The following is a 25,246-nucleotide window of genomic DNA, read 5'->3' as shown; positions in this document are numbered from 1 at the left end:
CATGTAGTACCAGTCAGTACAGAGGTGGGTGCGAGGGCACGCCAATGAAATACCATCCAGTGAAGTTACTGCCCAACAGGGGTCATTCATTTGAGCTGGAATTTGTGCTGAACAAAAGCCAGGCTGACCCCGACCAAACACCCACTCAGAAATCACAGAAAGCTGTCCAGAGTCATCTTCTGCTCAGCTAAGCTGCTCTCACTCAGTCTACAGAGTCGGACAACCTACATATTCCTGTAGTAGACTTCTGTAGCAGGTACAGTCTTCTCTTGCAGTATCTTTTACTATTTCAACAACATTTTCTAAGCTCCCCCTCCTACATCCTTCATCTCTCCATTCTTGCCTCCTTATGTCCTTGTTCCCTTCCTCCACCCACCCCTGCTGCCGAGGACTTTGGTTCCCAAACTGGACCCCCGGCTCAGCCCTCAGTAGTCACATGACACAAATCCAGAGATCTAGGCTGGTAAAGTTCAAAGCGCTCAACCCAATGTGTTTGCATAGTTCACTGTGCTTTTACACATCTGAGCAGAGCAGCCCTTGGCACAGTTTCCACTGCGCTTGTGTAACCTCTCACCAGAATTGACTCTGCACTTTTATTCCTACTGCAGGTAGGTGGTACCTTGTATAATTTAGAATGATGAATTAAGTTAATTTAAAATGCTGGAAGCAGCTAAGACTGTCAAGTTGTTTTATCTTATAATAAGGAAATTTGTCACAAATTTGGAAATTGGTCTGGTTTAGGATTTTAGAAACACAAGAAGACACCAAATTATTTTCCTTCTGGCAACCAAAGAATGGTTTAGTAGATTTCTCACAGCACTCTCTTCGAAATTAGCATGACTTTATCAAGTGTTCTCTCTAACCCAGTGATGAGATTTGTATCTACATAGCTGAGCATTGTCTATTTTTGATGCTATTGTACATCAATCATATATTCTAGGATACAAAAAGCATAATTTGACATGTTTATGCATTTTCTATCCGCTTTAACTTCAGTTATTTGATTTTCTTTTATTGTGTAATTTCATAATGGAACTGAGGCAACAAAATTTTAAATGCACAAAACTCACAGTTTGTCAACAAGAGAAGAATCTTTTAATACAATGCTAACTAATTCTTTTTAATAGTTATTGCTCTGTGGCAGTCTGATATAATACATGGTGCCCACATTCTTAGCCTTGTCCAGGCTGCTCCTAATCCTCCTGTTTGTTGTTGGCAACCTTGAAAAACGTACTGCTTTGTCTCTGGACAATTCTGGTTTATATTGTGAGAACCTCCTTAAGATAGTGAAGTTTAGTAAGATTAGGAACATTAAAAAAAAAAAAAAAAAAAAAACAATGGGAGGATAATAGTTGTCTTTTCACTCAAGCATCATCTAATGGTGGCACTGGAGGAAAGGTCAGGGGATCGCCAAAGTCATGAGGATCTATCATCTGGGAATCATGAATGTCTGTCCAAAATTTCATGGTGCCAAGCAGTGTCAGCAGTTTTTGAGATTTGTATTCTGGACCCAAGAGGTGGTCAAACTGACCAAAAACCAACACTGAAATCCTTAGAGCAACGGTCCCACTGCGGCTAAAAAACATAGACATTGTGCTGCATGTCAGCCAGGCTAATGGTCGGCTTATCCTGTGCTGCAGTGATGACAGCAGGTTCAGCAGGGGTCAGACGAGTCAATGGAGCTGGAACCACAGTAGAGTCTGGTTCTGAGTTTTGTTTTTTCCTTCCTTGCTGTTGACATCAATAATCCAAGAATAGTGTCTGGCAGTGATGGCATGTTTAAAAAAAACCCTGTATTAATAAAAATGTGTGTTAAATGCAAATGCCTGAACATGTAGAGTGTTGACCTTGTTATTTGGCATATTCAGGTGGTTAAAATAACCTCACTAAAGGTTATGACTGTTTATCTTTAAGCTAATTTGAATTGGAAATCTAAACTGCAATGTCATGCCTGTGCTGTTGAAGTTGACAGACTGGTCTTTACAGTTGAGTAATTCCGATCACACCAAGGGTGATTGTGAAACTAGAGATGCAACCCAAACATGCGATGGGCCGGGTTATGCAAAAGACTTGTACAAGGAGAATCCACTAGAGGCTCTCCAGACCATAGTAAATAAACTGAGGCGGCGACAAGGAAACAGAGGAAAAGTCAGTGTGCTATGTCTAATAAATAGTATGTAATTCAGTATGAAGCTACAAGCTTCAATCCTCTCAGTCACACCACAGCCTGTGTGTTTAAACGAGGGCAGACCACAAGGTCGTATGCTGGTTGGGGGAGGGAAAAGGAACAGGAGGGGCTATTCTCCCTGGGACCTTCCCCTTAACTTTCTTCCCTCCTATTGGTGAGCTCCCAGGCAGAGTGAAAGGGAGCACATGGCTGCCTGAATTTGAAACCATCCTCCAATAGAAGGAGGTGTCATGGAGGTAGAGGACATGTGCGCCTGTGCAGTCCCTCCCCCCGTCAAGTGCAATGGAGACACGGAAGCAGAAAAGGGGGAGGGAATCCACACACATATACATACTTACGGCTGATATTACAGAAAAGAACTGTGGCCACAATGCACTAAAAGGTTCTGAAAGGAGAGAGGAGAGTGATATCTTTCTGGGTGTGTCCTGAACAAGGTAAGATGATATATTCTGACACCTAACAGATAGACGTGATGTATGAAGGGAATAAGGGTTATTGGATTGCTGGGTTATCCTAGAACCACAAGGCTCAGATCGTTCTCTCCATCTGCTCCTAGTTCTGCTCCATCTGCTTCCCATACTATGTAACATGATTAAAAGAAATCATTGTAGTTTTACATTTGAAAATTATAATCAATTAAGAGGAACTTTCATCATCTTTACCTCATGACATAGTCAGCACTGCTTCCTTGTTTCTGAATGAGGCTGATATGCTTGATTTTAATTTTCAAAAGTTTGATACATATATATATATATATATATATATATATACATACATATTTTGAATTTTGATTATTCATTTATATTTTGGTCAGCTTCTGGTTATTCTGAATTTAGTATTGTAATCATCTTTCACCAAAGGTTCCTGGCCCTGCCCTCTTTCCAAATGGGAGTTTTTTTAAGTTTTTTTTTTTTTTTTTTTTTTTTTTTTTTGGATACTGTCCTATTACAAGACATCAGAAGATCAGAAGAGACGTTTCAATAACAAAATATTAACACACATGCTAATTTGTCTGCATAGTACAGTAGTACACTATTATATTGTTTAAATGATAGTTTACTATTTGTTTATATTTTTAATTGGACAGTGGTTACAGGTTCATTTCACACCTTCACCATCATTCCCCTTTAATGTGTCTGTTTATGTCACAACCACATGGTGCTTTTTATGGGAGCAGTGTGTCAGTGTGTGAAAGGTTAGGCATTGCTTGTGAGAGACCACATGGGAGACAGATAGAATTAGAGGCAGAGAAAGAGGAGAGACTGGGAAGGTCAACCTCAGCCACATGGACACATGTTTTCTTTTTCATTGACAAATATGAGATATTAAACTACATTATGCTTAAACTGTTTATATTTTTGCTGTCATGTGGGTCCCAAACATCCAAGATAGCATTTGTTGTTGTTAGCATGCTAGAGGTATGGTTTTATGGATGGCAATGTTGGTATGTTGGTTAGTTGGTCCAGACTGAAATATCTTGCCACTAATGTCCTCCTCAGGATAGACTGTAAGAACCCTGATGATCCTTTAACTTTCCATTTTCTACCATCATCAAATTAAAACTAGCAATTGTGTTTATGACTAATCACCTGCAAAACTAATGACATTCTCATCAGCTTCTTCTTTGTGTTAATTAAAAAAATGCTAACATGCTAAGCTAAGATGATGGACATGGTAAACAGTGATATACTTTACTCAAAGCACCACCATGCCTGAGGAACATGTCATTTTTTTCCACTGTGTTTTTATTCATTACAGGTTTGGCTGGAGCTCTTCATCACATTGTGTCCTCCTCCTCTGTAGTAGTTAAAAGGCACCTGAGCATTAGTGCCACCATCTGTTGATCTCTTTGCCAAACCCCTAATATTCACACAACAGTAGTGGATGGAAATACTCATTAATTTGCATTTTCTTTTACTGATTTTCTGCAAACGCTTTCAATATTTTTTAAGATTGTGATGATCCTTCAAGTTTTACATTCTACTACTCAAACTGGCTTATGTTCTGTGTATTCCAGACAGCGTGCATCTACATTTCTGGATTTACCTCATTCCTGCCTCCATTATGTCGCTGCTCACTCACGTGCTGGCATGCCTATTTGGTATGGGGTCCTGGGTGGCCATCAATGGGATGTGGGTGGAGCTCCCCTTGATCGTACCAGGTATTCCAGAGGGGTGGTACCTGCCCTCATACCTCACAGTCCTCATCCAGATGGCCAACATAGGTCCTCTCTTCATCACCCTGATGCACCGATTCCGCCCAGGGGCGCTGGATGAGCGGCCAGTCATCTATTGCATTGTGGGGTTGGGGATCATTGCCACATTCCTGTTGGCTTTCTTCTGGAATCACACAGTGACAATAGGGGACTCTTTGCACAGTGTGCCCCTGCTGCTGTTAAGCTTCCTGCTCTCAGTGGTAGACTGCACCTCCTCTGTTACCTTTCTGCCTTTCATGATGCGGCTATGTCCGCAGTACCTCACCACATATTTTGCAGGTGAGGGTCTCAGTGGTCTGGTGCCTGCACTGGTGGCTCTGATTCAAGGTGTTGGTGTGGTACACTGTGAGAATGCCACTTTGGCTGGTGCAGCCAACAAGATAGCTGATAATGCCACTGCGGTCGGCAGTGCAGAGCTACAGGCCGTCTACCAGCCCGCTAAGTTCTCTGCCCAGGTCTTCTTTGTGTTCCTCAGTGCTATGATGGTCGTGTCCCTGGTAGCCTTCATCCTACTCAACCATCACCCAGCTGTTGCTCGGGAGAGGAAGAATGACCTGTACTTCAGTGATGATCTGGCTCAGGGGAAGAGGGAACAAAGTCTGTCTCTGCACGCTCAGACACCAGAGCAGAAGCCGATGATCAGTCCCCTGGAGTCGGTCCGGAGGGTACCCAGGAGCTCTTTTGGGAGGGGGACGTACAGCAGTCTGGAGGTGGTGTTCATCTTTGTGGTGCTGGCCTGGGTCAACGCGCTGACCAATGCAGTGCTGCCCTCAGTGCAGTCCTACTCCTGTCTGCCTTATGGGAACAAAGCCTACCATCTCGCTGCTACCATGGCAGCTGTCGCCAACCCAGTGGCCTGCTTCATTGCCATGTGTGTACCAATCAGGTAAGAGTTATTACTGGAACCACCTCTTTACAGTCTCATAAGTAGTACCGTTTTTTTTTTTAGCAGTGCAGTGTTCTCAGTTGTACCTTGTGAATTAACTTTGTTTCTAGGTCTCTCATCTTCATGGGCTTCCTGACCATGTTTGGGACTGGATTTGGAGCCTACATCATGGCCATGGCTGCTCTTAGTCCCTGTCCCCTGCTGGTCCACAGTGTTTCTGGAACTGTAGTCATAGTAAGACTTTTTCACCTAATGAATCAGACATTTCTTTAGATTGTGAAATACATTCTACATAGAGGTTATTTTTGATCACATGTTCTATCTTGTACACATGGCTCATGCTACACCTTGTAAAGGAATGAAAGTACAATCCACATGTCTGTTCACATTACTTATGATTTGGGAGGTTTTTGTGCTTGGCAGGTTTTAAGATATGTCAATGCAATCCTGTCTGACTTTATGAGGACAATACTGTCAAACCACGTTTCTGTTGTGAGCACTATTTTGCCTAAGGAAAATTTCACCCTCACAGAGGTGTTTGTTTACTTGCATATTAGCCAGCAGTTTTGAAAAGGGCTGATAATATCATCACCACCTGAATCTGCCAGCATTGGATTTTATCAACAGAAAGAAACATAAGCATTAAGCTGCTGTAGAAAATTTAGCTTTAAAAAACAGGGGGGGCTTGGGTTCTTACAAAAGTTACAAGAGTTATAATGTGCTAAAACAATAAAAGAGAGTAAACAATAACATAATAATATTAATAGATAAATAATGAAATAAAATGCAAAGTTAAAAGACAACCAGAAAATTCTGAAAATATTTAGCATTTGAGTCCAAGAAAAAACATAGTTAAAACAAACGCTGTTAGTTGTTTTAAGCACAATACAAAAACAAAAAACAAAAAACAAAACAGAAGTAGAACAACAAAACACCTCAGCAGGTGATTTTATTAACTGGTGGCACTTCAAACGGAGAAGAGGAGCTAATGGGTAAACTGATTCCTCTTTTGTTTGGAACAGAAACTTCCTGTTCAAACCTGCCCATGATGGCAAAATACCGAGCTGAAACACAGCTAGATAACATGTTGAGGTTAAACCAGGACACACTGCAGTCCTAGCAGTATCTGAGCAATGGGAACTGAATGTCAGTTGTGATCACTGCATAATATTCACCTTATCTGTGCTGCAGGTGTTGGCCTGGATCCTGTTTGTCCTGTCCCTGTCCTACGTGAAGGTCATCATTGGGGTGATCTTGAGGGATGAAGGCCACAGTGCCCTGGTGTGGTGTGGAGCAGTAGTGCAGTTGGGCTCCATGGTTGGAGCTATATCCATGTTTCCACTAGTCAGTGTCTATGGACTTTTTAAGTCAGGTGATGCTTGCAACACAAAATGTCCAATGTAGACAATACATATGTTTAAGTTAAACACTGCTGTACAAAACCTAAATACAAATTGCACTTACCTTAGAAGCACTGAACCCATTGTAGTCACATGCTTTACATATTCCAGCTTGATTCAACAAAAGTGAGAGTCAAATATCTACTACTATATCACTCCTTTTTTTTTGCAGACGTGCTCTTGTGAGTCAGATAATAAATTCATGCTTTACACATATATTTGTATTTATGATATATAGAGTAAGCTCTGTTTGAAATGGCGTCAACATTGTCAATGCCTCAGACCACACAAGACCAACTAAATGGTATTTTACTGCTGTGTATATTTCAATTCCTTCAATTCAGAGGTCAAAGCTGTTTTACTTGAATTGTTAACATAATGTGAAAGTATAATGATGTTTCTTTTATAAGAACCTGTGGTACTTTTGGCTTTAAAATGTGCCTTAATTTGAAACACTGATAAATTTATGGTTTTGGAGTATTTAACATTACAACTTGCTTTATGTATGCTACTAGAATGGAGAAACTGCAACCATACCAAATAAAACATTTGTTTTTACTGCTGTCTAAATGAATGTTTTATTCTGAAAAATTTCTTGAACATTCCCTTTATGCTAAACCAGCCATAGAGAGGGAGAGAGAAGAGGTGGGGTTGTGGGATGGATGAATTTCTGCTGTCTTTCTCCAGACAAGCAGCACCTTTTTCCTCTTTTCTGTCACTGTGGCTGCTTTTCTTCTCAACATCCCAGCTTCAGAAGCCCCGTTTCTTTACCCTCACCTCCTCATCCTGTCCAATCTGAGCATGAGATACTGCAACCTCCTCCTTCTCCTATTGTGGCTCTTTCTGCTCCCTTCTAATTCTTTGGTTTATTCTTTCTCTCAGCATCTTCTTTATTAGTCCACAGCTCCTCATCCATCTCCTTCTGTCTCCTCTCCCAGCTCTGCTCCCTCTCCACAAGCTCCTTCTCCAACTTCTCATCCTTAGCAATGCACCTGTTGATGTTCTGGCTCAGTTCAGTCTCTTTCAGGCTCAGCTCCCCAGTGTCTCCAGCAGTCAGCCATTCTTGTCCAGCAGTTTTCAGTTTGATTTCTGTAGGCTGGTAAACTTCTATTTCAGGGCTTGTCTGAGGGAGTGCACATCTGAACTGGGAGTCACTCCTGGAGGTGGCACATAATGCTGGTGCCTGGGAAACTTATTCTCCAGTTTACCATTGAAAAGAAAAAAAAAAAATTCCATTACATTATAATTTATCATTAAATATTGGTGTATTTGTAAGCAAATTTACCACCCATTAACTCTATTTTCCACAAGCCAGCAGTCTAATGAGGCATTAAATAATACCCTGCACATCTTTCATTTCACCACTAGATGTCACTGTATGATTAATCTCTAGGCATCTCATGTCTGCAGTCAAATCTCAAGATTCAAATGCTTCTACAGTTTTGATCTGCACACTAAGTAACTCAAAATTACTTTGATGAAGTCACATTATCCAAATGAGACATTAAGAAAAGATTTAGTTTTTGCACGCTCATGGAATTACACAAGATTTTACACCCAGTTTGAGCATAAATATAAACTCCTCTGCCTTCTTTGATCCTGCCTTACTACTGTTTTTTTGTTTTTTTTTTTCTGCCTAAAAGTACATAAATATTACTCAGCCTCACTTGAGGTGGAGGAGGGATGCATCTCTCTGGGGTGTTTGCCCAGGTCACCGCACTCACGTCTGCATCATATCCTCCTCACACTAAATCAGAGAGAGTGTGTCTTATCCATGTAGGTGTGTGTGTGTGTGTGTGTGTGTGTGCGTGTGTGTGTGTGCGCATGTGTGTGTGTATGTGTGTGTGTATTTATCGTTCCTCTGGTCCACGGGGACAAATAGGAATGAGGAACTCATGGCCAGTCAGAGTCTGATTCAGATCCCAGTGGTTCCTCAGAGAACATCTGGGGTCATCATCTCCTGGTGTCTCATACTTCACCTCTTCTCCTTATCTCTTCCTGTAGTTTAGATGACTTATGATGTGCTGACTTTAAAAGCTGCAGACCTGTTTGGAATGATTTTAGCAACAGCTTAATATCTGTGTATGGGGAAACATTCAAGGCTCGGCCCATGTCTAACATGTTTTTTTCTGAAATTGTCTCATTAAGAAATGCAAACATGTCCCTTTAAGTGTTATGAAATGATCCAAATCAGAGCGCACTGAGATTCAGACAGGTGGACAGTCTACCCAATGTGAATGTGGGTGGCAGAATGGCACATAATGAGAGAAAGTGGGAGAGTGCAGTCTTCCTTATCATGCCATCTACCTCTCTCTTTTTCTCTCCTTCAGTCCAACTATTTGATATCTCCTTTTCCCCAAAGCTCCTTGTCTTCCTCGATTCATGCATATGGCAGACTTTGTGACCGTAATTTCAATTTAAAACACATGAGGGGAAATCCTAGCCCGTGCTGCTCTTTAATGGGCCGTCATGGGATTGGAGTATGCAGAGAATGATTGAATTTTGTGAGAAGGCCAGGAACGATCAAGTCTCGCCTGCCGTTATGCAATCGACCATTCCCCTCTCACAACGCGACGTCTGGTAAAACCTAGAGGAGGAGAGGAGGGGGGCTAAGGGCTGGAAACCTCAGTGTCTAGACCAAAAGAGAGAAAAATATTTTTTCTTCTAAATGACTCAAGACTTTATAAAAGAGAAACTCAGCTATCATATATATATATAAAAGAGCCAAATGCGATGTGATCCGCTACATCAAAAGCAGACAAGTTGAATCAGGCTTTTTTTAATGGTTCTAAATGAGTCTTTTTACACCATAATGCATGACATCCTATATTTCCTCACAGACAGAAACATATGGATCCCATACAAACCCTGCCATGCCATTTTATGTATACCATTGTGTCATATCAGTTTTCTCCCTTGACTCTCTCCACCTGCTTGGCCCACTTTGACAATGTCAAGATAAAAACTCTGCTTACCCCAAGGCACTAAAATTACCACTTTGTCCAAACTTTTTCACACCCACTGTGGTGGATTACACCACTGCGCTACATCCTTTCAATGAAGCAACAGAGACTACCTTTCCCGTTAAGTCCATTATATTCAAATGGGCTGGGCCTTTTTCTTTTTTCTTCTTCACAACAAGACATAAAGTAATCAAAAGTTAAAAGCAAACACTCAAGGAGGCACTTAGCAAAAAAGAAAAGCTTTTATGATAAAACATTCATATACAGTGCAGGAGACAGGTAATCTTTGAGGATGATAGGGTTGTCTTGTGGTCAGTTTCAGTATAGTATGGCTTGGGGAGCCTTGTAGATGAATGCTCCTAATAACATCCCCGCCCACCCATCATCCAGCAGACCATCCAGGCAGAACAACTAATACCTGAGTGTATTTCTTCAGTGGTGTGAAGTATGCCTTAAAGAGCTGTTGGAGGCTGCAGTAAAGTAGGGTTCATTACCTTGACAGACTGATGACAGCTAAGACTGGCTGAGATGCACACACACACACACACACACACACACACAAACACTAAAGTAAAGGCTAAATAATCTGCTATTGGTGCTTCTTGTGCTATGCACACACAGTAGGAGTTTATATAAATCAGAATGCCTATGCTGCAGTCAAAGAGGGAGATACCTCAATGTTTTCTGGAGTTCTAAAATGTAAGATCACTTTCTTGCAAGTATCACGAAGACTTATTTGCTGAAGGCATCCAAATCAGTATATGATAAAAAATGCAGTGGGTGCAGAGATATCAGGATCTGTAAATCTGCTTAGTGGAAAAAGTTTTTAACAGAATAGTTTGACTTCTTGGGAAATTCACTGTTTTTGGTTAGGTAAGATGATTAATGTGTGTGTGGTAAATATGAAGCTGCAAGCTGGGGCAAGCAGCCCATTAGCTTAGCTTAGCATAAGGACAGGAAATGGAGGGGAACAACTAGGCTGGCTCTGTTCAAAGATAAAAAATCCACCTATCAGCACCCTTTAAACTCATTTTAATCCATGCAAAATCCAAAGTGCAAAAACAACAAGTCATCTTTTCACGGGGATGTCTTGGGCACAGTGACTTCCTGAGATTTTCAAGATATAATGAGACATAGTGTTGTGGTTTTTTATTTGTTCATTTTTTTTTTTACATTTGGACAGAGCCAGGATAGCTGGTGTTTCTTTGCCAGGTGGAGTCTTGTCATTAAGGTGAAACTGTCAGCAGTGTTGCCAACTTAATGATTTTTTTCTGCTAGATTTGGTGACTTTCAAGATGTCCTCAGTAACTTAAAAAAAGTGACTGATCAAATCTAAAGACTCCTTGGGCAGACTGTAACTCTTCCCACATGGGAACAGTCACTAATAGTTTTGAGTAAAATGTGCTTTCATGTGCCTGTGGCTCTCTTGTTTGACCATGGTCAGTGAGTGGGGGAGGGCGACAGCACATTCAATCCACCAATCAGCAGCCAGACAGTGTGAACGAGCTGTGAATGTTTCTTAGCAAAGAAACAATTACTGATCCTCAGTGTTTGTCTGGGGAGCTGCTTCTCCTTGGTTTTGTGTTAAAATGAAATTTAACTTGACTGAAGTTTTTTTTTTCTTATTTTTCCTCTCAAAATACAGAATTCACTACAGAGATCATTTCAGTGTTTGGATCCCCTCTATTTATTACACACAGTCTATACAACGGCCTACATAATAAGTTTTTTAAATCAGAGGTAGATTTAAATACATATTGACGTAATGATAGCAGATTGAGAAATAATAATAACAAAGGTAGCTAGAGTTAGCTGCCTTTAGTTTGACTTTTTTAATTTTATTTTTTAAAAATTTGGATTTATATGGTGGTTATGTCATTACATTACATCACTCATATGCAAAATTAGTGTTGATATCATCTAGCATCACCTAACGTTTTCTTGACCAGGCTTTAGCTAATTTGCTTTGACGACTCCATGAAGTTAAATGACCAGCATCTAACACCTATAAAACTACAATGTGATTTTTTATTAAACAAGCAAGCTAGAACCTGCTAACTACTGCTTTAGATGTGCTGGGAGGTGATTGTTGTTACCTTTGGACAGTGTCAAACTAGCTGTTTCTCCATCTCCAGCCTTAATGTTAAGCTAACAGTCTGCTGGTTGTAGCATCCTATTTAATGTACAGACATGAGAGTGGTATTGATCTTCTCATCTAACTCTCTGTAAGAGAGTGAATAAGTGTATTTCCCAAAACGCTGAACTATTCTTCCAATAATTTGAGTTAAAAAGCATCTTAGCATCAGTGATATGTTGTCTTTAAAAAAAACATCAATATTTACAAACCACATGCAGTTTGTGGTTTGACATCTGCAATCATGATTTCTCCTTCTATTAGGACAAATCATAACCAGCTCAGTTAAAAAAAGAGACATAACTAAAGCAGCAAACTCTCACTCTCTCATGTCGGGAAGTCAGTTTGCACGGGTTGCATGTGGGGTCAGCTTTAGGTCACACTGGGCATCCATTAGTGGCCTTATTTAGAGTTTTATTCCTTTAAGAGGAGTGATTGGCCAGCAAAGACAAAGAATCATTACCTTTGCCCGCCCCCTCCCTGCCAGCAGTCAATAATGAGGGATCATTAAAATGAATAGATGGACATTCCCCTTTTCTCCGGATCCTTATTGCAAAATCAGTGTCAGGGGAAATGAAGATTGAGCTTGGAGAAGGCGTCTAAAAGCCTCACAGTGATTGTCGTGAACTCATCTCCAGTGCCAGGCTCCTTTATCTACTGTAAGAGTCTGCACCTGCCTGAACTCCTGACTAGCAAGGGCTTTTACTGTAGCCCATTAAGAGCATCCCTAATGTGCGCTACAGTGTACTTCAACGTAAACATTCTGCATATGTACCGAAACATTTAGAGCAAACAATGGAGGAATGATTGCTGGCGATGTCTTGGAGTCTTTTTTTTCCATAAAGAAATAGAGCTCTCAGGTTGAGCTAGGAAGGGATACTGAATACGATGATTTTGATGCGGCAAATAGAGAAGTCACGTGTTGTGGTCGTATAAACACACACTTAAAGATAATTCTCACTTTTCACATTTCTTAAGCTCAAACATCTGTCCCCCCACTAAATTTTTATAAATCCTTGCACAACATTTCACGCATCACAAAAGGAAGAGTGAATCAAGCTGAATGATTGCAGATGGAGAATAAACGACAGCACGAGATTTTCCAGGCCCCATCTGGTTGCCTTTCTGAGCGTCTCTTAAAGTGTCTTTTAAAAAGGTGATTTGTCTGTGCGTCAGCAACGATGTGACGATGTCAGCATGTCGGCGGGTCATCTGCTGGCTGGTGCTGTCACATTTGAACAGTCCCGTGAAAAGGGCCTGTGTACACCTGTGGAGCCTGGACAACCCCACCCTGAACAGATTAAAAACACACATGTAAACACATGCTCAAATCCACACACACACACACACACACACACACACATGGTCCTCATCTTCTTCTTTTATCATCCTAAAGGTAATTGATAAGACGGTCTGTTTATAGTCATCTGACACATGTTTCTAAAGAATAAAAAAAATCTAAAAATCTGACTCAAGGGACCAAAAAAGATCAAATGCAGGACTGGCTTATGGGACAGGACAGTCAATGGTCCCTCAGTATGGTCAAGCAATTATCTCTTAAAGCATCTCTTAAAGCCACCCCCATGGTTCTCTCAACATGCCCTTCATAACAGAGGTATATTGAGGATTTACTGCCTGCAGATGGCCGATGAGAGACAAGAGCAGGAGCTCCAGCACTGTGCCTATGCACTCACTTTATAAAAGCCCAAATCAAAGTCTCTGTGGGAATACAATTGGGGAGGAAGCGAGGCTGTAAAGACGCTATAAATCTGTACAATGAAACTTCTAAGTCATGCCCTCTGCCAGGTGCTGCGTGCATGTGGACCTGGGGGAAAAAATGGCACGTGCTGCAGTCCTCATGATCAGGGACTGACTCTCTCCTGTCGGTGCTGTTGTATACACTGTGGGGATGAGTCCCTATCTGTCACTATTGTCCAGCAGTCATTCAGTCAGTTCCTTTGCAAAATCATTGAAATCACGGGAAAAGAAAGTCACACACACATACTCAAATTTTCAGCAGAAGAAATATTGGTTTGCTTGAAGTCAAGAAAAGAACACAAATCTTCCAGATAACGATAAAATCACTTGCATATTGTTATCAGTAGCTAAAGCCAAAGAGGCCATCTAGCTACATACAAATTTCTGATGCCACATGAGAAAAGCCAGCATGACCATTTTTCCTAAATTGCTTGTCGGTATCAGATAAGAAGTGAAATAAAACACTGAAGTAGTGCTGCTGCAGAGCCACACTGTGACTATCTGTCTTCAAATGAAAACACAATACACTGGCCCATGTGATTCATTAGAGCCATCTATTTTCCAACAAACTGTGTAAGACACACAGGCACATCATAACCTCTTCTAGAAAACCCAAACACAAAGCCATGTTGTCAGTGTGTGAATCCAGCTTTAAACTGTAAGGCAATCATTCAAGCTTTTAAACATGCTTTTTTTCTTTCCTGCAGACAGTTAGATGAGAAAATTGATAGCACTCTCACATTTCTCTGTTAAAGGTAAAAAAAAAAAAAAAAAAAAAAAAAAAAAAAAAATCCAACCCTTTCTCCGAGAAGTTATGTTTATATATTGTCTAATTATTTTCCAGTTGTTACTGGCTATATTACCAGTGGCTGAATTACATTCATTCATTTATTTTTACATGCATGAAGCACTGCATTTATGAACTGCAACAGACTCACTGCAAGGTGGTTGGGGTGGATTGTGGATATAAAAGGTGCATGACTGTTATACCAGAGACCAGGGTTCCCTCTGTGGTGAGATTTAGGTGACATAAGCACTTTGGTTAAGGTTACATAAAGATTGTGGCCTTTGTTGAATGTGAATAAAGATGTTATGCCTGAAGTCAAGGTGAACTTTTTCTGTATTAAACCACACCACAATTTCCTCCAACCTTAACTTTAATTTTAGCGGCTTGCCAGATAGATAAATTAACAACATGTAAGTTTATAGAAATGTAATGTGACAAGCATTGCTGTCTCAAATTGGTTGAATATAACCATAATTTCAAGGTTGAAACAAGGTTGAAAAAAAAATCACAATTAACAATCACACATAATATGCTGTTATATCTTGCAGGAAGTAATTTTGCCTGACTAATAAATAATGTCCACACCTGTATAAGTACAACTTGTGATTTTCACACTTTTTCCGAATGAGACATGAGATGTTAAGTAGAAGTTTTAGATTTCCTGATGCCAGGCTTTGTTGCCTTTGGACCAGCTGTTTCCCCTGGCCTCAGTTTTTTGTTTTTAGCAAAGCCAACCATCTCCTAGTAGCTTTATGGTAGAGTATATGGTATATTTAACATTTGGGAAGAAAGCAGATAAATGCATTCATTAAAATGTTGAACTCCTGTCGTAGAAGAAATGCAACACAGAATGCCTTGCAAAAAATATATATATAATACAAGAAATATCTATACTTTAGATCAGAAATAAAAGTACTAGTCTTTTGACAAATGTCAGTGCAGTCCGCAGCTGATTTGTGTTCATACCATGGATATTCCACTGCTTTAGTTGGTGTCCCTTCTTCACTGTTGCTTCAGCAGTGGAAACCATGGCCCGGCGTCATCTCTCCACTGTGTCAAAGGGTACGGCGCTGTCAGAGGAAGACTAAGGTAAGAAGAACACGGTGCCAGGAAAAAGGGGCGTGACTGCATCTGTAAATAGTGGGGCTATTTTGGGCTTACAACAGTCGTACAGGGGCGCACCGCCTAGGCCTGCCTTCTGTCACTATGGGGATGGGTGCTTCATAACTTTGCTGGATGGAAAAAGTCTGGAGGACTGGCAGGTGGTACACAGGAGCGTGGCACAGCTCCCATGGCGAAGAGCTGTTTTACTCATAACTACCCACCACTAACAATACTCACCGGAAAACACACAGGTCTCTGCTTGTACTTGGCATATCAGCAGCTCTTTGCATTTTATCCTTCTAAAGGTTTGTTTGCATTTCACTTTGAAACAAAATTGGAAGAGGAGACCAAATACCATCTTCTGATTGATTTAACAAGTGCCCTCTTTCCTGGCAAAGGCTAAAGGAAAATTTGTAAAACTGTTGTTAGAGAACCTTCAACCTAGTAGAAATCACTATAAATTGATAATCAATTAAAATAACACCAATAAGCCTAAAAATGATGCATTCAAAAAAGAAGTGTTAGGTGACACTGTTTTGTTTTTGAACCTTACTCTTGTCAATGTCCAACTGTCTCCATTTCAGATTTTATTGGGGATATAGGTACAGGTTGGAACAGTCTGAGGTTTATTAAGGTCAAACAATATAACACAAGAAAATCACACAGTCAGGTCAGAAAAAAGCCTTAAAACTAAAGCCATATGGACCAAGCATGTAATAGTCCAAGAAATCTTTTAGCATGAAGTGTAGGGGAAGAACAGAAAAGAGACAGAATATATAATTAAATTTTTTTTTTTGATAAGTAGTACTACTTGAGATTTATTTTAAAGCAAAACAATTCCCAACTGTTAAAAAAAATCATCTTGAAATCATTTAGAATAGAATAAAAATGATGCACACATTTTATTTTCCAGTAGGTCAAATGTAAGTCTATTTGGAATGAAGAAAATAAAATAAAATTTGAAAAGGCTCATATAATCAATTATATCTTTGATTAAATGTAAATTTAATACCAAAATAACAGAGGACTTATTTATGGTCACCATTATGCCATTTATTAATTAATTGTTGAGAACACAATAAATGCACTTAAAACACATGTCATTTTTCATAAATATTTCATATTAAAGAGAAATATGTTCCACCTTGTGCCTACACAGAAAAGCATTATAGAGTTGCAATGATCTTGTAGCCAAGAAAGAGAGTAAGGCACAAAATAGAAACCTTATTCATACAGTTTAGTCATGCTATTATACTATATGTCCAAAAATGTATTAGGAAGCTATATTGGAAGCTACTGTCAGCTAAATGATCCCCAACATTAGTACGGGTCTGCATGCTCCAAAAGACAGATAACATGGAAAAGACTGCAGCTGTGTGAATGAAGAGAGGATATAGATACGTAAATGATATGACAGTGGAAATCCATCTACAATATTTGGTCTGGAGGCAAGAAAACCTGCTCTGTTTCTATGGTAAAGTGCATAATGTTTTGTTTTGTTGTTGTTGTTTGTTTGTTTTCTTTATGTTTAGGGAACCATTCTACGCTAAAGTCTCCGACAGAAAAAGGAAACTTGGACAATAATTTCACCAAAGATAAAATCCTTTGGTTTAATCGGATCAATTATTGCCAGCTGGAAGTAACAGTCCTGCCAACTCCTCAGTGGAATCACCCAGATGACAAGTAAAACTGAGCCTGTGGCATACTCAGGATTATCTCTGTGCCTATTTACATGCAAACCTGCAGTGCAAGAAGTAACAGACAAATATATATTGTCCTGGAGTATTCTCATTTAAATTCAGCAGGTAGGCATACCATTGTTCAACTATCTTATAGCTGGGGGGGGGGGCACGGGACACGACGCTACTACCTGCCTTTACAAGCCCCTGCAACCAGGATCTGCTGTCATAGGATATGTATTATATATTTCTCTGATTGTCTGTGCATCATTATGTCATGATCTGGGTGGAGGGCTGGAAGACTGGGGCAGGATGATTAAAAATAGGCACTAAGGTGAAAAGCATAATGCAGGGTAGTAGAAATGGTACAAATCATATCAAGGGAAGAGAAATGGAAAAAGGGGGGAAGCTAAATAGCAAACTGCATGATAAAAGCATAAGGCATACATATTTTCAAATACATGTTTATACAAAAGAATATCATACAATAACATTCAGTATAAATGAACAATGGGATAATAAGGAAGGAGGAAAAATACAATTCTAATCTATTCACATACTCCCTACATATTTTCTAGCCTTTTATTCTGTTTCCCTGTAAACAAATCATTGAAATGATACAAAAATGTCATATAAAAACTTCCACTTTGGGTTACTGTGAACCATTTGCATTTGTGTGACTGCTGCTGTTGTTTGCTGTCAATATCACTGTTGTAAGGCACCGATTCGGTTGTCGCGGACTGACTGCACAAACAAATGAACCAAAGTGATGAAGCATTACACTTATTGTCCCATTAGTTTGTCCATGCATTAACATAGAGATCACGCTCAAAATGAAGATTGTCATTTGTCAACAATAGAAGAGTAACTCAGTCTCATTGAGCTGCTTGGTCCACTAAAGAACATCTGCTGTGAATTATTAAGGCAAGTGTAGTCATGTACTTTGCCCCTGATGTCACTTCCCCTTTTTTAATATAATATAACATTCATTTGTTTATTCAAATGGAGCTTGCCAGTGATTGTCAATGTGAATCTGCAGCAAGTCTCTGAGAGAGGAGGAGCTGATGGTAACGATGGTCCATTGGGAGATCCTGGTCAAAAATCTATTCTTCATCGTCTGGATCTCTGGGGGGTTTTTGTCCTCTTTTTGTTTGATGATGGTGCTGTTTGAGAGTGTGTGCTGCTGCTGCTGCTGCTGAAGACTTGTGGACGTCTATGCATGAGTATGCACTGAAATGCTGGAGAGGTCGTTCCTGATGATCTCGTTAACTGCAGAAACAAAAGAGAAGTTACAGATCATTATTAATCAGCCACGATGAATAATAATTGAAATCATTAAAACACTATTTCATTTAATGAAGAGAGATGCAAGGCACCCTTCCTATCACATGAATCCCTGCAAGATACAAACTGGTAAAGTGGGGAACTGCAACATAAAGGCATATAGGATGTGTAGGATCCAGGATCTTTTTTGTGGCATGATGCATACAGTGGATTAAAGGTCACCATATATTGGCCTCTGCTTCTTTTGTTAAATCTGTCTCTCACTTTGGGAAATATGTACCACAAGAATATAGTAGATGACATGATAAGTGCCAGTGGGCCCTGTTTTAAAGCCTTTGTTCTCTCACTTTTGTACCTATATGCTGCGTATTTCCTAATGAACGCATTAAATAAAATTGCACAGTGAGATCAAGAGATGTGTATGCGGGGACTAACAGGGGCCCTCCAACTCATTTTGATTTGTTTGTCACAGTTAACGTCAGTCATGTTTTGTTGTTTTGCATGTTTTGTGTTACTCTTTAAATTGTGCCTTGACCCAATGTCACATCAAATGAGGTATTTACAATTCTTAATCCAGGACACTTAAAACGTTAACTGAAGATGGTGTAACTCTTCAGTGCTTGCGGCCTGCAGTAAACAGTGTCAGAATATGGCAAGATTCCATTGAATACTTGGCATAGATATGGTCAAGTTGAAAAATACTGGGTATCAGCAGGCACAATCCAAACATATCAATGTCATTATCAACCTTTAAAACTCATATCGCCCCCACACACCCATCTCTGTTTTTAAGTCAGCGTCTTGTCTTTCCTGCACTAGTTCCTGTACCCGCGCCTTTCCCACACTCAGGCAGACACAGATCAGTCCCCTGCCTTTATCTGCTCTGTGTTCTTTGGCAAAACAGAGGGAAGTGACTGCAAAGATGGCGAGGACCCTGAGCTCTGTGGCTTAATGCAAACAAGAAGCTCCTCAGTTATACAGCTTGCCGTGATAAAGCGGACTGACACAGACTGAGAGAGAAAGAGTCTGGTGAAACTACCATCTGCAGCAAGGAGCCGAGACAGGAAGTCCACCCACTTCAAGGTTCAAAGTGGGCATGCAGTTTGTTTTCACTAGACACTGTTTGGTGAATGGTGAAACACCAGCTCTAATCAAGATTAAAACATCACTTAGAGAAAACAAGATATAGTGTTTTGAATTCTCGATCATTGATGATGTGTGTGAATGGTTATCAGTGTAATGATATATTAAATGGCTACAGTGTGGTGCTGATGAAATATGAAAAAAATGCATGTTTTTCTATTTTTCTTGAACAACAGTAGTACTGATGTTAGCAGAACTGCTCCATGTAGAAACCACACCAAAAAGTATTGGCAAAGATAGAGACAAAATATGTAAATAAACACAACTGCACTTTTTAAATAAGTAGGCCACACACCTATAATAGCATGCCCTGCATTCTATATGTAGTCAAATACCCACCCACGCACACACACAAACAGGTTGGTTGGGACTCACCTCCCTAAACAGGAGGAACTCCCATTGGAAAAATCCAACCTGTGCCAACACTGCTGGCTGTTTTCAACTCTATTCCGCTCCGGGCTAAACAGGCATTTACACGCTGAGGTTATTTTTAGATCTGCCATCACAGGACATAAAGGAAGTGCAAGCACATGTAACAATTAAATGATCAAACTTTAATGTCACTGCTCATTTCTGTTGGCTGAGGTGAGAAAGCAGCTCCAGGAGGGGAAGGGAAAACCCAAAAAAATGTACTCTTTATTTCTCTCAGAGGGAAAACTTCCTCTCCGCTTTTCAGTCAGTGTGCAAAATAGTGACGTCTTCTCCACCCACATGTTAACTGTGGTGTTATTTTGCTAAACTAATATTTTCCATTAGCATGCTTGATGATTTTCCATTCTTAAGAAACGAGTGATAAAGAGACGAAAGGTAAAACACTGGCCCCTGTGTTTTCATCTCTGGCAATGTGAGAATATCAGAAACAGGATGTGGCCAACTGTTATACCACAAGACAACACCAAGATGCTATTTATAGCTGTTTAATGGGGTAGCTCTTGTTGCTATTTAGTTGCAAGAACTTCTGGGAAATGAAGAAATTTTACAGAACAGTTGATGAAACCTGAAAGACAGATAAACACACACACACACAGGTAATGGTTGTGACTAAAAAATGGGCTCTGTGCACAAGCTATAGCACTTCATCAAATACATTTAGTTAAACATATTCTATTTACTGAGGTGAAATTCAAATGTAGTTGAAGTTTTTTATATTTGACTTTTTAAATTTTATTTTTTTTTAAATGTGTTGATCCACCTTTTTCTTTTTTTTCCTTTTAAGGACATGACAGCACTTCAGTTTTGAGTCTGTCTCACCTTCCATGAAGTGACTAGATAACCACAAATATGTAGCAAAAGGGAAGGCAGTCAGACATGCTGGGGAACATTTTGTTCACAGTGGAATTTGGCTCTACAAATTCAATTCCCTCACATAATGTGGATGGGCAGGGGTATAAGAACAAGATCTCCACTGCAAACTAGGTCTTGTAACTACTTTAAGTGTTTTTAAAAAGCACGCCAGGCAGTTATTTACCACTTTCATGCTCTCTATATGCTATTGTAAAAAACAGAGCTATGTTATGCTACACAATAATGATGCAAATAATAGGTTTATGTACATAAATGAATTCTTGGTGGCCTGGTATCCTTCTCAACAGTACTGGAAACTTGTTTTGTTTTTTCTTGATTCAGTTTCCCAGGTTAATAATGGAAAGCTGTAACTGGGAGGGTACCCTCTCATGAATAAACAAAAACAGCGGAAAACTGAGCTCCAAATATTCCCCTGCTGAAAAAAAAAAAAGCGTGCCCTGCTAATGTGAGTTAAACAGAGTGACATCCTTTATTAGCTGTAGTGCCAGTGCAATCAGTAAACCACAGTCTGGACCTGTCAGGACTTATACTTTGGGCTGGGTGGCTGGGAGATCTATTTCAGGCAGGTGTGAGAGTGACACAAAAATATGACTGTGCTTTACTGTGATGCCAGCCATGTTGAACAAGTTCAATGCACAATTCAGCTCCTTTGTAAGGGTCTACCAGTGTTTTTGGCAGTGGCTTATAGCTAAAGCCCCGTCTCCATCGGGTGTGACTGCTGGCTGAATGAATGTTGACCTCGCTAAAATAATCTGTCTGTATCAACTGTGGTGGGAAATGATTTGCTGTTGCCTGCTAGAATGGGTGGTAGAGTGCCTCCAGCGTACATGCTGCCAGTGTTCTGCATACATGAACTGCATGTTTAAAAAAATATATAAACAATACAATGTAACACACAAAGGTGGGAAACAATTGGCTCACTGTGTGACAGGTTGTCTAAGACCAACCATAGCAGAAGGTCCAGACTAACTAGGCATTCAGACCAAAAGTAGCACTGCTTTACATAAAAACACAAGGGGCTGCTGCATGTGTCTGCCCACTGCTGCTGCTATGCTCCTATGGGTCATATCTGAGGGAGAAGTCAGGCAACATATTTGTTTGTTTAGGTTGGAGGACTTGTTGTTTTGAGGGCCTATCAGACACCAAAACAGTGCACAGAGGTTTAGAATTTGATGAGCCAATATTTTACTGCTGTGGAAGGTTACTACAGCAACAGTCATTATAGCCTCTGTGTTGATGATCGCAAACTAAACAGCAAGTTGAGCCGGGTTTAACTTTTTTCCAGAGACCTCTGTGGGTGAATGAGGAGGATTTTTTATGTGCAGTGTTAATGTTCAATGCAATTTTGCAAGAATATACTGTATTACAGGAAATTTGATTATGAGACTTAGAATACCTAAGTCTTTTAACTTTTTTTTGGCATCTTGATGGCAACAGAAAACAAACTGTGAACACAACACTGACCCCCTTATTCACCCCCTTTAAGCTCTGTTTTTATTCTCCACCAGGTGCTCCATATGTACATCAGTTAGTCTGTGATTATCTAACTTTGTCTGTCTGAAAAAAGTGAGAAAACTGCATCAAGCAGTTGGTCTGTAGTGCTGTAAACAAGGGATAGACACATCTCCAAATGTCCATTAGTCCAGCTGTGTCTTGGCTTACCAACATACAGGAGACAAATAGCAAACTGATTATCAGACCCAATTACTTTTGTTTTCACTTGATAATTCAGCCTGACATTGTGTTTATATTCACCATTTTCTGGTGGGTTATTAGAATTAGAATTATATTTAGTCTTGTGACAAATGAGTCACACTGATGTCATTTTTTCATCTACGCAGAAGCAATGACAGTGCTATCTAGGAGCATCAAATGCAATGCCTGTCATGCAGATCAAAAAACATTGATTTGAGAGTCGTTTTTTTTCTTGCCTCAGTTGTGGCCATTTTTCTGTCGCCATTCTTTTTTCTGGCTTTCGCATAGGAAGATGATAAAACATTTGAGTCTCATATAACAGGAACAGAATAGAAGTAGTTCTGGTGCTGCAATGTTGTCTGTTTTTAATTCAGTAATCCAAGCATAGGCGTTATGACTTCATATGGTTACTCTGAGAGTTGAGTGTGAACCTGACCTGCACTGGGGATTTAGTTAGTATTGTTAGAAGAGAGCGCTGTGCACTGGGGTTCAATAACAGCCGGGCTTCCTCAGAGAACAGAGGATGCCCTGTGGTCTGGTGAGATGCAGAGCCTCGAGGCCTGAGAGCCACTCGGAGGTTCCTGCCGTTGTAACATGATCCCCCTATGCCAAATCAGGACTGACTGGCAACAACCTGGCAGCGGGAGTGACTTCACCTTCCCCTGGCTTCCCTCAGCTGACTATCCAAAACATGACCTCTGAACTGAAGGTTGTAACGGAGGCTTCCTGCCAGGGACTTGTTCTCACTTGGAGTCTCTTGATACTGAAGAAGCAGAGGGCACCTTCCTGAACTTCTCTCACTTTCACTGCATGAATAAACTGCAGCTGTGTTAGGGTCAAGGACCTTCACACTGTAGCAAAGGGGGTGTTTCCTCTGCTTATTGTACCTCCTGCAGTAGCACAATCAGGTTTGTGAGAAAGTGGAGGTAGCTTCCTTCAATTGTGGCACTCAGACCCTGAGCAGTGTGTGAGGAAGTACAGTAGGTCTGAGTCATAGAAGCTCTTTCATATAAACACAGATAAACACTGGCATCAAATCTGTGCAGGAGCTCACAGAGAGTAAAAAGCTGCAAGACAGAGTCAGAGTTAAACCTCAGCTGAACTCGTCCTTTCTTGTGAAATTGATTTGGTGGGGAAGCCAAACTAAAGCTCAAACTTGCTGGAGAGAGACAATTGAATTTCCTGGTACATATTACTTTTGTTTCCCCACTATATCAAATCTTCTCTCGGCCTCAGCAGAAACACTTAATGGACAATTTGCTGCCTCCTACACACGGCTCGAACGGCTAGATGGAGAGGCTTGGACACCGTCACTTATCATGTGCTAGTAACCAGCAGCATCAAAAATAGAGAGGGGGTCAAAGGTCAGAACACACACATACAATGACACAAATAGAGAGCAGCTGAAGAGAGAACGAGCAAAATGGAGGGAGACACAATCATTATTCCCACAGATAAACACAAATGGAAAGAGACAAAGCGTTCCACTAATGCTTCATCATGATAAAGTGCTTCATAAATTCATCTGGGCCTTGCAGGTAGACAACTTCTAATCCATCGCAGGGATCCCTTTGGGCCTAATGATGTGATGATATGTACAGACAGCATATTTCATCCCCGCAGCTAAGCTGATGTGTGAAGCCCTGGGCTTTCCCATGTGGAAACACTCAGTCTCCGCAACTGACAGAGGAGATGGAGGAGAAGAAAAAAAAAGAAGGAGTGAAAGAGATAGGGCTGCAGAGTGAGTTTGTTTTAAAACAAAGCTGAGTTTACGCTGAGAGTTGAGGTTTCACCACTTCCCCGCAGCAGTTGTGTGGTAGACGCAGCTGTGATGTGGGCTGCAGCCAATCATCCCTCACGATGCTAGGGTGAATGATGACTCCATGTAATTTATGATTTACATGTAGATGTGATGGAAAGAGGTAACAATGAGAGATATATCAAAAATCCTATTTTTATCAAGTGTTGAGTTGCCAAAATCCATAAGACAGAAGAGAGGGGTTGATAAAAATTTTCATATTTTCATCTAAATCTCTTGAATTATTTCCATGCTTTCACAGTAGGTAAACTATACTGGCAGCATCTGATTTGGTGGACTGAAATACCTGCAGGGATTACTCAGGGCTGAAAAAATACGGCAAACTCCTACGCATGTTTTCTGGTTAAAAAAAAAAATTATTATTATTAACATTAATAAACCCAATAATCAGTTTCAATACTATGCATCATCTGCTTGATCTATACAATAAGTAAATGCAGGGAACAGAATTGACATAGTTACTTTTTTTGTTTGTTTATACATCTGTTTGTTTTGTCTTTAGTTTAAAGAGCCTCTTTTGGTGAAGGAGAAAATGACAAGAAGAAGCAGCTGTGGAACAAAAGAGGCATAGTGGGACAATGGGACTGATTGGAGAGAAAAAAAAAAAACCCAGGAAATACTGTGTGTTATTTTGTGTTTGTAAACCAGCAGCAGAGTTTTAAAGTTGCGCAATAGCTCAAAAGGAGCCAGAGCAAGAATGCCAAGAGAGGAGTGATATGATCCCTCTTTTGGAGAGATGAAAAGAAAAGAAGAAATAAAGTATGGGGTGTAAACACTAAGTGCTCTGATGTCACTGAAGATATTTCCAATCAATACGTCTGCTGCTGTTTTTAGACAGGAGCTCCTGGCTCGGTTGGATAAGAGAGCTGTAGCAGCCTTGAGAAAT

At 40.3% G+C, this 25,246-nt stretch overlaps 2 protein-coding genes across 6 annotated transcripts in view; one reads left to right on the top strand and one right to left on the bottom strand.

The window, feature by feature from the left end:
- Positions 1-451: 451 nt before the first annotated feature.
- Positions 452-7,247, top strand: zgc:91890 (solute carrier family 52, riboflavin transporter, member 3-B). 2 transcript variants are annotated; one of them, XM_018683461.2, is made up of 4 exons: positions 452-608; positions 4,206-5,289; positions 5,400-5,523; positions 6,481-7,247. In XM_018683461.2, the coding sequence occupies exons 2-4, from the start codon at positions 4,253-4,255 to the stop codon at positions 6,691-6,693; spliced, it is 1,374 nt and encodes a 457-aa protein (XP_018538977.1). In that variant the 5' UTR covers positions 452-608; positions 4,206-4,252; the 3' UTR covers positions 6,694-7,247. The 2 variants fall into 2 exon arrangements, with proteins under 2 accessions (XP_018538977.1, XP_018538969.1); XM_018683453.2 differs by lacking the exon at positions 452-608 and adding an exon at positions 2,455-2,622.
- A 10,315-nt stretch (positions 7,248-17,562) lies between these two features.
- Positions 17,563-25,246, bottom strand: part of LOC108887849 (nuclear factor of activated T cells 1) — a 58,741-nt gene continuing 51,057 nt past the window's right edge. For all 4 annotated transcript variants that reach the window (XM_051076199.1, XM_018683475.2, XM_018683483.2 and 1 more), the window contains one exon: positions 17,563-18,383. Coding sequence is in view for 2 of the 4 variants with exons in the window: in XM_018683475.2 (XP_018538991.1) it covers positions 18,328-18,383 (56 nt within the window). In the remaining 2 variants the exon portion in view is untranslated. The remainder of the gene's footprint in view (positions 18,384-25,246) is intronic.

Source organism: Lates calcarifer, linkage group LG15 (genome assembly GCF_001640805.2).
Source record: "Lates calcarifer isolate ASB-BC8 linkage group LG15, TLL_Latcal_v3, whole genome shotgun sequence".
In the NCBI taxonomy this organism is placed as follows: domain Eukaryota; kingdom Metazoa; phylum Chordata; class Actinopteri; family Centropomidae; genus Lates; species Lates calcarifer.
Note: the sequence above shows the minus strand (reverse complement) of the source record. Positions and strands in the feature narration are given on the sequence as shown.

Coding starts and splice junctions, on each gene's coding strand:
- zgc:91890 (XM_018683461.2), top strand. CDS start 4,253: ATGTCGCTGCTCACTCACGTGCTGGCATGCCTATTTGGTATGGGGTCC. Junction 5,290..5,399: donor GCCATGTGTGTACCAATCAG/GTAAGAGTTATT, acceptor CTTTGTTTCTAG/GTCTCTCATCTTCATGGGCT. Junction 5,524..6,480: donor TTTCTGGAACTGTAGTCATA/GTAAGACTTTTT, acceptor TCTGTGCTGCAG/GTGTTGGCCTGGATCCTGTT.